Here is a 13,954-nt window from a genome sequence, read left to right on the forward strand (position 1 = left end):
GGGAGATGGTATGGGGGGAAGGGGGGGAGATGGTATGGGGGAAGGGGAGATGTGGGGGGGAAGGTGGGGAGATGGTATGGGGGGAAGGGGGGAGATGGTATGGGGGGGAAGGGGGAGATGGTATGGGGGGAAGGGGGGGGAGATGGTATGGGGGGAAGGGGGGAGATGGTATGGGGGGAAGGGGTGAGATGGTATGGGGGGAAGGGGGTGAGATGGTATGGGGGGAGATGTGGGGGGAAGGTGGGGAGATGTGGGGGGAAGGTGGGGAGATGGTATGGGGGGAAGGGGGGAGATGGTATGGGGGGAAGGGGGGAGATGGTATGGGGGGGAGATGGTACGGGGGGGAAGCGGGGGAGATGGTACGGGGGGAAGCGGGGGAGATGGTACGGGGGGAAGGGGGTGAGATGGTATGGGGAAGGGGGGGAGATGGTATGGGGGAAGGGGGGAGATGGTATGGGGGAAGGGGGGAGATGGTTTGGGGGGTAAGGGGGAGTGGGGGGGAAGGGGGAGTGGGGGGGGAGATGGTATGGGGGGGGAGCGGGGGGGGAGATGGTGTGGGGGGGAAGGGGGAGTGGGGGGGGAGATGGTGTGGGGAGGAGATGGGGGGGAAGGGGGAGTGGGGAGGAGATGGTATGGGAGTGGGGGGGGGAAGGGGGGGAGTGCAGGGGGAGTGGGAGTGGGGGAGATGGTGGGGGGGGAATGGGGGTGATGGGGGAATGGGGTGAGAGATATTGGGGAGATTGTCGAGGGAATGGTGACCAGGAGAGGGGGAATGGGGAGATTGTTACCCTCCCTGCTGATCCTCAGTTACCCCACTAGTTACCCTCGCTGCTGATTCTCAGTTACCCCACTAGTTACCCTCCCTGCTGATCCCTCACCGACCCCACTGCTTCATCTGCTCCAGCCATTTTTCAATCTGTTTCAGAAGCACGCCACCTAAACCCCAGTGGGACCTTTTATCAATATCTTTGCTGAAATTTTAACAAGCATCCACTCAGTTCCCACTGTCCACAAGGTTTGTTACTCCTCAAAGGACTCCATGAGATTTATTAGAATCACCCTCTCACGAAGCTTCGATGGCTCCCTCTCACTTCTAATTCATCGTTTGTTCCTCCAGTGCTTTCCTTACGAGATGTCAAGCCCCTGTTTACAGGTCACGTTCCCTTATCTTTAATGGTCAGACACCGTCCCCATTTCTGAGGTTTCCTTAATGACAGTTGCTAGAATGTGTCTAACTTCCTCGAGTACCCCAGGGTGCAGTCGGTTTGGCCCCGAAACCCTGGCTTCCATCACTGCCTCTTTATTGGTTGCATCTGTTTTTTGTGGAAACTCATCCTCCTGCCCTGGAAATTCTACCCCAACAGTTGGGGGAAGTGGTGGGGGCTGGCGGGGGAAGGCTGTCTGAGATAAACAGGACATGCCGCCATTAGAAAAATAAAACTGAAGTGAGGACGTGGCTAGGCTCTACTTTGCATCTGGCTCGTGAGGGAGAATGCTACGATCTTAAGAAAAGAATGCTAGATAGTATGCTAGATATTTACAATGATATACACAAATACTTTGTTCCTATTTGATGAGTTATAGAATCATACAGCACAGAAGGAGGCCATTTGGCCCATCATGTCTGTGCCGGCTGTGTGAAAGAACTCGCCAGTTAGCCGCACTCCCCTGCTCTTTCCCCATAGCCCTGCAATTTTTTCCTTTTAAAGTATATATCCAATTATTGGATCTGCTTCACCACCCTTTCAGGCAGTGCATTCCAGATCACAACTTGCTGAGTATTTTTATATTATTAGTTTTAGTACAGGGAACGGCAGCTGGGGAATTTAAATTCAGTTAATTAAATTAATCTGGAATAAAAAGCTAGTATCAGTAGTTAAACTACCGGATTGTCATAAAAACCCATCTGGTTCACTAATGTCCTTTAGGGAAGGAAATCTGCCGTCCTCACCTGGTCTGGCCTATATGTGACTCCAGACCCACAGCAATGTGGTTGACTCTTAAGTCGACCTTGCAAAGACCTCCTCACTAACATCTGGGGACTTGCGCCAAAATTGGGAGAGCTGTCCCACAGACTAGTCAAGCAACAGCCTGACATAGTCATACTCACAGAATCATACCTTTCAGCCAATGTCCCAGACTCCTCCCTCACCATCCCTGGGTATGTCCTGTCCCACCGGCAGGACAGACCCACCAGGGGTGGTGGCACAGTGGGATACAGTCAGGAGGGAGTGGCCCTGGGAGTCCTCAACATTGATTCCGGACCCCATGAAGTCTCGTGGTTTCAGGTTAACCATAAGCAAGGAAACCTCCTGCTGATTATCACCTACTGCCCTCCCTCAGCTGATGACTCAGTACTCCTCCATGTTGAACACCACTTGGAAGAAGCACTGAGAGTAGCAAGGGCACAGAATGTACTCTGGGTGGGGGACTTCAATGTCCATCACCAAGAGTGGCTCGGTAGCACCACTACTGACTGAGCTGGCCGAGTCCTGAAGGACATAGCTGCCAGTCTGGGCCTGTGACAGGTGGTGAGAGAACCAACACGAGGGAAAAACCTACTTGGCCTCGTCCTCACTAATCTACCTGTCGCAGATGCACCTGTCCATGACATCATTGGTAACAGTGACCACCGCACAATCCTCGTGAAGGTGAAGTCCCTTCTTCACACTGAGGACACCCTCCATCGTGTTGTGTGGCACTACCACTATGCTAAATGGAATAGATTCAGAACAGATCTAGAAGCTCAAAACTGGGCATCCATGAGGCGCTGTGGGCCATCAGCAGCGCAGAATTGTATTCCACCACAATCTGTAACCTCATGGCCCGACATATCCCTCACTACCATTACCATCAAGCCAGGGGACCAACCCTGGTTCAATGAGGAGTGTAGAAGAGCATGCCGGGAGCAGCACCAGGCGTACCTAAAAATGAGGTGCCAACCTGGGGAAGTTGCAACACAGGAATACATGTGTACTAAACAGCGGAAGCAGCATGTTCTAGACAGAGCTAAGCGATCCCACAATCAATGAATCAGATCAAAGCTCTGCAGTCCTGCCACATCCAGACGTGAATGGTGGTGGACCATTAAACAACTAACGGGAGGAGGAGGCTCCATGAATGTCCCCATCCTCAATGATGGTGGAGCCCAGCACGTGAGTGCAAAAGACAAGGCTGAGAGAGTTTGTGACCATCTTCAGCCAGTAGTGCCGAGTGGATGTGTCATTCTGACAAACTATCAGAGCTGCTTTATCAGTGAAATTGTACACAAGAGGCTGTTGTAAATTACTGTACAATCCATTGCTTTTGCAGTTGAATTTCAACTTTATTATTTAAAATCAGTATCAAAAATGTCCTCCCTTTATCTCATCAGCATTTTCTGCTTTACAAATAATGAATACAAGCACTAATAATTAATAGCTTCTGTCTTGACAGTTCTGGGTCAGTTACTATAAAACCCTAACGGAGAGTTCTTTCAGTTTTAATGAGGAACAGTGCGAGGGGAACGTCTGCGATAGTCTCGGGTGCAGCTCCCTGCTGCGGGGCAGGGAGCTGCCTGACCGGCGGGCTCCACACCACTTGGGCTGTCATGATGAGATATTTTCCTGGTTGAAGAGGGGGGCCTCACTCTTTCAAACTCTGCAGTGGGGAAAAAAAGTTGAGTTCAACAGTTTCCCCACAGCCCTGCACATTTCTCCCCTTCAAGTATTTCTCCAATTCCCTTTTAAAAGTTACTCTTGAATCTGCCCCCACCGCCCTTTCAGGGAGTGTGTTCCAGATCACAACAACTCGCTGCATCAAAAAAATTCTCCTCATCTCGCCTCCGGCTCTTTTGCCAATTACCTTAAATCTATGTCCTCTGGTTACCGACCCTCCTGCCACTGGAAACAGTTTCTCCCTATTTACTCTGTCAAAACCCTCCTTAATTTTTAAAACCTCTATCGGATCTCCCCTAACCTTCTCTGCTCTAAGGAGAACAACCCTAGTCTCTCCACATAACTGAAGTCCCTCATCCCTGGTACCATTCTAGTAAATCTCTTCAGCACCCTTTCCAAGGGTTTGAAATGCTTTGAGTTTTCAAAACATTGCATGCCAAATGTTGTCTGACAATGTGCTGTTTGTGCTTAGTCCCAACTAATCTGTTGACTCTCACAACTTCCACAGATAATCACGTCCTCCTTTGTTATGAGTTTGAAGGACTGCTCAGATGATGAAACCTGGGTGTGATTGGTTTATTATGAACTTACTCTGGAGGCAGAGTCATCTCGGAAGGACCTGCAGAGCGTTTCAGAAGCTGAGGCCAAATGTAGCAACACGCAGACAGACTTCCAGACTTTGGTTGTCCTGTTTCCATATAAATGCACCAAATGCTATTTATAGGCAGCAGTCAGCGAGGCATTGTCATAATTATTTTAGTGAACTACTTCAGCTAGAAGCTGTAAAGAAGTACATTGAGGCCTTGAAAGAAGAATACAAAGAAATTAACAACAGAGTAAATTGCATCCAGCCACACGAGGAAAATGGAAAATCATTCAGTAGACGTCATGCTGAGCTGGCTCCACTTGTACCACTGTTGAAAGAGATGCATTCGTCAGAAAAGGACTTGCTGGAGTTGGAATCGATGTACAACAGTAATCAAAGTTTCACTTTCACATTTGGCATTGAAATCGCATGTCAATCTTTGGCATATCAGTTTAATGATATCCAATAAGTAATTGTGTACTGTTTTAAACCAACTTGTTGGGGTCCAAAACTAGGGGCCAAATATATAAGATAATAATTAATAAATCCAATAGGGAATTCAGGAGAAACTTCTTTACCCAGAGAGTGGTGAGAATGTGGAACTCGCTACCACAGGGAGTAGTTGAGGAGAATAGTATAGAAGCATTTAAGGGGAAGCTCGATATGTACATGAGGTATAAAAGAATAGAAGGGTATGCTGATAAAGTGAGATGAAGTAGGGTGGGAGGAGGCTCGTGTGGAGCAGAAACACTACGATTTGGACAGGTTGGGTGATTGGGTAGAAACATGGCAAATGCACTATAATGTGGATAAATGTGAGGTTATCCACTTTGGTGGCAAAAACAGGAAGGCAGATTATTATTTGAATGGCAATAGATTGGGAGAAGGGGAAGTGCAAAGAGACCTGGGTGTCCTTGTGCACCAGTCGCTGAAGGTAAGCATGCAGGTGCAGCAGGCGGTTAAGAAGGCAAATGGTATGTTGGCCTTCGTAGCAAGAGGGTTCGAGTACAGGAACAAGGATGCCTTGCTACAGTTGTACAGGGCCTTGGTGAGACCGCACCTTGAGTATTGTGTGCAGTTTTGGTCGCCTTACCTGAGGAAGGACGTTCTTGCCATGGAGGGAGTGCAGCGAAGATTCACCAGGCTGATACCTGGGATGGCAGGAATGACGTATGAGGAGAGATTGTGTCGATTGGGCTTATACTCACTGGAGTTTAGAAGATTGAGAGGGGATCTCATTGAATCCTATAAAATTCTGTCAGGTCTGGACAGACTAGATGCAGGAAGGATGTTTCTGATGGCCGGGGAGTCCAGAACCAGGGGTCATAGTCTAAGGATAAGGGGTAAGCCATTTAGGACTGAGATGAGGAGGAATTTCTTCACCCAGAGAGTGGTGAACCTGTGGAATTTTCTGCCACAGAGAGCGGTGGAGGCTAGTTCATTAAATATATTCAAGAAAGAGTTGGATATATTTCTTGAGGCTAAATGGATCAAGGGATATGGGGAGAAGGCAGGGACAGGTACTGAATTTGGATGATCAGCCATGATCGCATTGAATGGCGGAGCAGGCTCGAGGGGCCGAATGGCCTACTCCTGCTCCTATCTTCTATGTTTCTATAGACCTGTTGGGCTGAATGACCTGTTTCTGTGCTGTGAAATTCTAAATAAAACTAAGAAAGATGCCAGGCTTTTTAAAAGTTGCTGCACAATAGAATCATAGAAATTTACAGCACAGAGGGAGGCCATTCGGCCCATCGTGTTAGTGCCAGTCGAAAAAGAGCTCTCCAGCCTAATCCCACTTTCCAGCTCTTGGTCCATAGCCCTGTAGGTTACGGCACTTCAAGTGCATATCCAAGTACGTTTTAAATGTGCTGAGGATTTCTGCCTCTGACACCCTTTCAGGCAGTGAGTTCCAGACCCCCACCACCCTCTGGGTGAAAAAGATTCTCCTCAACTCCCCTCTAATCCTTCTACCAATTACTTTAAATCTATGCCCCTGGTTATTGACCTCTCTGCTAAGTGAAATAGATCCTTCCTATCGACTCTATCTAGGCCACTCATAATTTTATACACCTCAATTAATCTCCTCTCAGCCTCCTCTGTTCCAAAGAAAACAACCCCAGCCTATCCAATCTTTCCTCGTAGCTAAAATTCTCCAGTCCTGGCAACATCCTCGTAAATCTCCTCTGTACCCGCTCTAGTGCAATCACATCTTTCCTGTAATGTGGTGACCAGAACTGCATGCAGTACTCTAGCTGTGGCCTAACTAGTGTTTTATGCAATTCAAGCATAACCTCCCTGTTCTTATATTCTATGCCTCAGCTTATAAAGGAAAGTATCCTGTATGCCTTCTTAACCTGTCCTACATTCGGGGATCTGTGGACATGCACCCCAAGGTCCCTCTGTTCCTCTACATTTCTCAGTATCCTACCATTCACCGTGTATTCCCTTGCCTTGTTAGCCCTCCTCAAATGCATTACCTCACACTTCTCCGGATTGAATTCCATTTGCCATTTTTCTGCCCACCTGACCAGTCCATTGATATCTTCCTGCAGTCTACAGCTTTCTTCCTCACTGTCAACCACACAGCCAATTTTTGTATCATCTGCTAACTTAATCATCATGATGATGATGATACGACAGAAAGAGCAGAGCTGAAGTGGGTGAGATTGAAATGCTGCTCAGCAGAATTCGACACTGACCACTTGATGCCTAAGATACAGTACTCACACGCTCCACACTGATGTGCCGTTTGGCTGGCTATTCAAGAATTATAAAGAACCTGAAATTCAGTGCATGATTTAGACAAGAAAAACTCTTCATTTCAGTGTTAGTTTTAAGACAATTATTTTAAATTTTTAAACAACTTTCAGGTCTGAAGGCCAGAGATGACCGAGAACTGATACCGTTGGTCCTTGAAGAACGTCAGCTGCTCCGCGAAAGCATTGCCGTTTTACAGGGGAAAGTGAGTGCAAATGTGCAGCTAGGAAATTCTTTATAAGTGGTGCGGTTAGTTTGTGGTGTAGAACACTTTATATTTGTGCGCACACGTCTGGGAAATGGGTTTTCTCAGCAATTAGGTTCCCTAAGGTTTTGCGCGTCTAACAGTGGGATTGTACGGTATCTGGCACACAGCTTCACACACTCGACAAGAGACTGTCACTGCTATAACAACAGAACATGCTGGAAACACTCAGCAGGCCAGGCAGCATCCGTGGGGAGAGAAACAGAGTTAACCTTTCAGGTCTGTGACCCTTCACCAGAACCGGAAAAAGTTGGAGATGTAACAGGTTTTAAGCAGGGGCAGGGAGAGGGGGGGTTGAAGAAGGAACTAAAGGCACAGTCTGTGCCAGGATTGAACTTCGGAGAGATAAAATGTTGTAAATGGGGATGGCAGAGTCGTCAACAGCTGCCGCCTGACAAAATGGAGGGGGGGTGGTTATAGTCTGAAATTGTTGAACTCAATGTTGAGTCCAGAAGGCTGTAAAGTGCCCAATCGAAAGATGAGGTGCTGTTCCTTGAGCTTACGTCGAGCTTCATTGGAACAATGTAAGAGGCCGAGGACAGAGTGGGAGTGGAGCGGAGAATTAAAGTGACAGGCGACCGGAAGCTCAGGGTCACCCTTACGGACTGAACGGAGGTGTTCCGCAAAGTGGTCGCCCAATCTGCATTTGGTCTCCCCAATGTAGAGGAGACCACATCGTGAGCAGCGATGTCACTGCTACACTGGTTGTCTCAGTTTGTCCCCAAGTCTCAACATTTCCATAGAACTTCCATAGGGCAGCACGGTGGCATAGTGGTTAGCACTGTTGCCTCACAGCGCCAGGGACCCGGGTTCAAATCCGGCCTCGGGTGACTGTCTGTGTGGAGTTTGCACATTCTCCCCGTGTTTGCGTGGGTTTCCTCCGGGTGCTCCGGTTTCCTCCCACAGTCCAAAGATGTGCGGGTTAGGTTGATTGGCCATGATTTAAAATTTTTTTTTTTTTTTTAAATTGACCCTTAGTGTTAGGGGGGATTAAATACGCGGGGTTGCGGGGATTGGGCTTGGGTGGGATGGCTGTCGGTGTAGGGACCGGGTGCTAGGGTTTGGATGATCAGCCATGATCTCGTTGACTGGCGGAGCAGGCTCGAGGGGCCGAATGGCCTACTCCTGCTCCTATCTTCTATGTTTCTGGAAACAAGGTATTGGACCTGGGAAAACCGAACACAGCACTTATGTAAGGTGCGATTTCAGACTGAGAGTATCGACATGTGTTTCTTGTGTGGCAACACAAAAAAAACCTACCAAGAGCACCAACCCGTCCTTTAAATGGGAACGCTTGCAAATGCTGTAATCTTGCTCAGATACAGCAAGTTAACCTTGTACATTGGAACCAAAGTAACACGGCCAATCTGCCCATCTGATCAAAGGGTTTGAAATTCAGTTGGAAAAGATGATCAGAAATCTGCACCTTGAATTTTTCTTTCGTCATCTGGGAGTCTGGCATGTGTATAAATCCAGTGCCCTGCCTTAAGAGTCTCCGAACCAACCGACTGAGGAATCCACACCTGTCACCTGTCCTAATACCTCCTTACGTGGCTCGGTGTCAGATTTTGTCTGATAATCGCTCCCGTGAAGCACCTTGGGACGTTTTTATTACATTAAAGGTGCGATATCAATGCAAGTTGTTGTTGTAGTGTAACAATGATGTCATCGCCCATGAGCTTGCAGTGCCCCGAAATACTCTGATTTTCTGGAGCCAGCGTGAATGGGGCTAGAAATACTGAGCGTTGGTATCTACACTGCTGTGGGGAGTTATAAGGGAGCAGGAGGAGAAATTCTGTCTGGGGATTGGGTCTACATTGATCTGAACACAGTAGCAGCATGTGTAAGCTCAGACTAATACTCCTAAAGAATATAATGCAAGGCTGCATTCCATCAACCCAGCACAAAAGATTGATCTGAAAATAAAAACTAGGGGTCACTTTTGTAAATGGGATTTAACAACACTTTTACCTATTTCAATTCACAAGTATGCGCTGAGCAAAATCTAAATAAAAATTACATTGAAGTGAATCTTTACTATGTTTAACACACTACCTTAATATGCAGTTACCTTTTCTAATGATTTCAAAAACAATCAAATCATGTTTCTCAAATCATGTTTGCCATTAGACTGTAACCCATACTAGGAAATGCCATTTGTCTGCAGTGTCTTCAGAATCACTTGGTTATATACATGATGGAAATCCAGGTAACGTTGCTCCAAAACGCTGCCCCCAGCCCCCCGCTACTTGGGGTATTCCCGCACCTGGAACTCGGCATGCGCTCAGAGAACACCTCGGGGGATCTCTGGTGACACAGCCTAAAGGATGGAGTTGGGTCAGCACTGACCCGTGGATAGCACTGACTGTTCTCGCAAAACGCAAACCGGCGGCATCTCTGAAGCTCTTTTCTTGCCCTTTCTCGCATGCTGCTGATTAAAGTGAGTATGTTGCTGTGAAGTCTGTTGGTTGGAGGCTGAGCAGGATACGTAGTGACAGGACAGGAGTGCAAGTTTTAAAGAACATTTCTTGAAGCAGCTCCTTTTGCAAACCAAATAAACTGCATGTAAGCAATGTTTCCAGCATCCAGTTTTAATGCTTCCTTTTCTACACCTTCAGCTCCTTCAGACTCTGCTGCAAAGGGAGGAACATGATGAAAGCAACGTGATTCTCGAGGTGACAGCTGGAAGAACGACAGGAGGTGAGAATTTACACAAGACAGAATGGCCGTGAAGTACGTTGCTCGGCTCCCTCTGACTCCATGCTGTTCTCTGGTCAGGACCTGAGTCCTGCAGCACAGTGAGGTCCCCAGTCTGTGCCAGCTCTGCTCAAGCAAGGAGGCAGTTGGGGTGCAGCCAGTGGTTTTTTTTTCGTTTATGGGATGTGGGCGTCGCTGGCCAGGCCAGCATTTATTGCCCATCCCTAATTGCCCTTGAGAAGGTGGTGGTGAGCCGCCGCCTTGAACCGCTGCAGTCCGTGTGATGAAGGTTCTCCCACAGTGCTGTTAGGGAGGGAGTTACAGGATTTTGACCCAGTTGGGGTACAGCCAGTGGTGTCAGCACTCCTGCTGGGAAATATTGTCCAGGGCTCGCCTTCCCATTCAATATCCACTGACCACTGCTGGACGGGCTTGTGTGTGGATGGCAGGATAGGGCTTGGCCACAGTGGCACCTACAGTAAACAGCCTGTCAGTGATCAGGGTCACGTCTGAATAATGCTCACACGGCACCGTACCAGAAATGGGGAAATGTCCAGCTGTGTATATCCAGTCTCTGCTATACTGTCCAGCTGTGTATATCCAGTCTCTGCTATACTGTCCAGCTGTGTATATCCAGTCCCTGCTATACCGTCCAGCTGTGTATATCCAGTCCCTGCTATACTGTCCAGCTGTGTATATCCAGCCCCTGCTATACCGTCCAGCTGTGTATATCCAGTCCCTGCTATACCGTCCAGCTGTGTATATCCAGTCCCCGCTATACCGTCCAGCTGTGTATATCCAGTCCCTGCTATACCGTCCAGCTGTGTATATCCAGCCCCTGCTATACCGTCCAGCTGTGAATATCCAATCTCTGCTATACCGTCCAGCTGTGTATATCCAATCCCTGCTATACCGTCCAGCTGTGAAAATCCAGTCCCTGCTATACCGTCCAGCTGAGTATATCCAGTCCCTGCTATACCGTCCAGCTGTGTATATCCAGTCCCTGCTATACTGTCCAGCTGTGTATATCCAGCCCCTGCTATACCGTCCAGCTGTGTATATCCAGCCCGTGCTATACCGTCCAGCTGTGTATATCCAGCCCCTGCTATACCGTCCAGCTGTGTATATCCAGTTCCTGCTATACCGTCCAGCTGTGTACATCCAGTCCCTGCTATACCGTCCAGCTGTGTATATCCAATCTCTGCTATACCGTCCAGCTGTGTATATCCAATCCCTGCTATACCGTCCAGCTGTGAAAATCCAGTCCCTGCTATACCGTCCAGCTGTGTATATCCAGTCCCTGCTATACTGTCCAGCTGAGTATATCCAGTCCCTGCTATACCGTCCAGCTGTGTATATCCAGTCCCTGCTATACTGTCCAGCTGTGTATATCCAGCCCGTGCTATACCGTCCAGCTGTGTATATCCAGCCCCTGCTATAATGTCCAGCTGTGTATATCCAATCTCTGCTATACCATCCAGCTGTGTATATCCAGTCCCTGCTATACCGTGCAGCTGTGTATATCCAGTCCCTGCTATACCATCCAGCTGTGTATATCCAGTCCCTGCTGTACCGTCCAGCTGTGTATATCCAATCCCTGCTATACCGTCCAGCTGTGTATATCCAATCCCTGCTATACTGTCCAGCTGTGTATATCCAATTCCTGCTATACTGTCCAGCTGTTTATATCCAGTCCCTGCTATATTGTCCAGCTGTGTATATCCAGTCCCTGCTATACCGTCCAGCTGTGTATATCCAGTCCCTGCTATACCATCCAGCTGTGTATATCCAATCTCTGCTATACCGTCCAGCTGTGTATATCCAGCCCCTGCTATACCGTCCAGCTGTGTATATCCAGCCCCTGCTATACTGCCCAGCTGTGTATATCCAATCTCTGCTATACCATCCAGCTGTGTATATCCAGTCCCTGCTATACCGTGCAGCTGCATATATCCAGTCCCTGCTATACCGTCCAGCTGTGTATATCCAGTCCCTGCTATACCGTCCAGCTGTGTATATCCAGTCCCTGCTATACTGTCCAGCTGTGTATATCCAGTCCCTGCTATACCGTCCAGCTGTGTATATCCAGCCCCTGCTATACCGTCCAGCTGTGTATATCCAGTCTCTGCTATACTGCCCAGCTGTGTATATCCAATCTCTGCTATACCATCCAGCTGTGCATATCCAGTCCCTGCTATACCGTGCAGCTGTGTATATCCAGTCCCTGCTATACCGTCCAGCTGTGTATATCCAGTCCCTGCTATACCGTCCAGCTGTGTATATCCAGTCCTTGCTATACCGTCCAGCTGTATATATCCAGCCCCTGCTATACCGTCCAGCTGTGTATATCCAGTCCCTGCTATACCGTCCAGCTGTGTATATCCAATCCCTGCTATACAGTCCAGCTGTGTATATCCAGTCCCTGCTATACCGTCCAGCTGTGTATATCCAGTCCCTGCTATACAGTCCAGCTGAGTATATCCAGTCCCTGCTATACCGTCCAGCTGTGTATATCCAGTCCCTGCTATACTGTCCAGCTGTGTATATCCAGTCCCTGCTATACCGTCCAGCTGTGTATATCCAGCCCATGCTATACCGTCCAGCTGTGTATATCCAGCCCCTGCTATACTGTCCAGCTGTGTATATCCAATCTCTGCTATACCATCCAGCTGTGTATATCCAGTCCCTGCTATACCGTGCAGCTGTGTATATCCAGTCCCTGCTATACCATCCAGCTGTGTATATCCAGTCCCTGCTATACCGTCCAGCTGTGTATATCCAATCCCTGCTATACCGTCCAGCTGTGTATATCCAATCCCTGCTATACTGTCCAGCTGTGTATATCCAATTCCTGCTATACTGTCCAGCTGTTTATATCCAGTCCCTGCTATATTGTCCAGCTGTGTATATCCAGTCCCTGCTATACCGTCCAGCTGTGTATATCCAGTCCCTGCTATACCATCCAGCTGTGTATATCCAATCTCTGCTATACCGTCCAGCTGTGTATATCCAGCCCCTGCTATACCGTCCAGCTGTGTATATCCAGCCCCTGCTATACTGCCCAGCTGTGTATATCCAATCTCTGCTATACCATCCAGCTGTGTATATCCAGTCCCTGCTATACCGTGCAGCTGTATATATCCAGTCCCTGCTATACCGTCCAGCTGTGTATATCCAGTCCCTGCTATACCGTCCAGCTGTGTATATCCAGTCCCTGCTATACCGTCCAGCTGTGTATATCCAGCCCCTGCTATACCGTCCAGCTGTGTATATCCAGTCTCTGCTATACTGCCCAGCTGTGTATATCCAATCTCTGCTATACCATCCAGCTGTGCATATCCAGTCCCTGCTATACCGTGCAGCTGTGTATATCCAGTCCCTGCTATACCGTCCAGCTGTGTATATCCAGTCCCTGCTATACCGTCCAGCTGTGTATATCCAGTCCCTGCTATACCGTCCAGCTGTATATATCCAGCCCCTGCTATACCATCCAGCTGTGTATATCCAGTCCCTGCTATACCGTCCAGCTGTGTATATCCAATCCCTGCTATACAGTCCAGCTGTGTATATCCAGTCCCTGCTGTACCGTCCAGCTGTGTATATCCAGTCCCTGCTATACAGTCCAGCTGTGTATATCCAGTCCCTGCTAGACCGTCCAGCTGTGTATATCCAGTCCCTGCTATACAGTCCAGCTGTGTATATCCAGTCCCTGCTATACCATCCAGCCCCTGCTATACCGTCCAGCTGTGTATTTCCAATCTCTGCTATACCGTCCAGCTGTGTATATCCAGTCCCTGCTATACCGTCCAGCTGTGTATATCCAGTCCCTGCTATACCGTCCAGCTGTGTATATCCAGTCCCTGCTGTACCGTCCAGCTGTGTATATCCAGTCCCTGCTATACCGTCCAGCTGTGTATATCCAGTCCCTGCTATACCGTCCAGCTGTGTATATCCGAGCTAATAGAAAGGGATACACAAACCGCTCACAAT

The 13,954-nt window shown here is 48.5% G+C and overlaps 1 protein-coding gene across 2 annotated transcripts in view; it reads left to right on the forward strand.

Annotated features, from left to right (window-relative positions):
- The first annotated feature begins 740 nt into the window (after window positions 1-740).
- Window positions 741-13,954, forward strand: part of mtrf1 (mitochondrial translational release factor 1) — a 28,129-nt gene continuing 14,915 nt past the window's right edge. Inside the window, exons 1-4 of one of the 2 annotated variants that reach the window (XM_086006110.1) lie at window positions 741-1,015; window positions 4,165-4,631; window positions 7,116-7,207; window positions 9,886-9,967. In XM_086006110.1, coding sequence (XP_085862236.1) covers window positions 4,208-4,631; window positions 7,116-7,207; window positions 9,886-9,967 — 598 coding nt within the window. In that variant the 5' untranslated portion in view covers window positions 741-1,015; window positions 4,165-4,207. Of the gene's footprint in view, window positions 1,016-2,997; window positions 4,632-7,115; window positions 7,208-9,885; window positions 9,968-13,954 lie in introns of those variants that run through there. The other variant, XM_086006111.1, reaches the window with a different exon arrangement.

The sequence above is a fragment of the Somniosus microcephalus genome, chromosome 14, assembly GCF_052327205.1.
Source record: "Somniosus microcephalus isolate GS21.2 chromosome 14, FLI_Smic_1.0, whole genome shotgun sequence".
Taxonomy (NCBI): domain Eukaryota; kingdom Metazoa; phylum Chordata; class Chondrichthyes; order Squaliformes; family Somniosidae; genus Somniosus; species Somniosus microcephalus.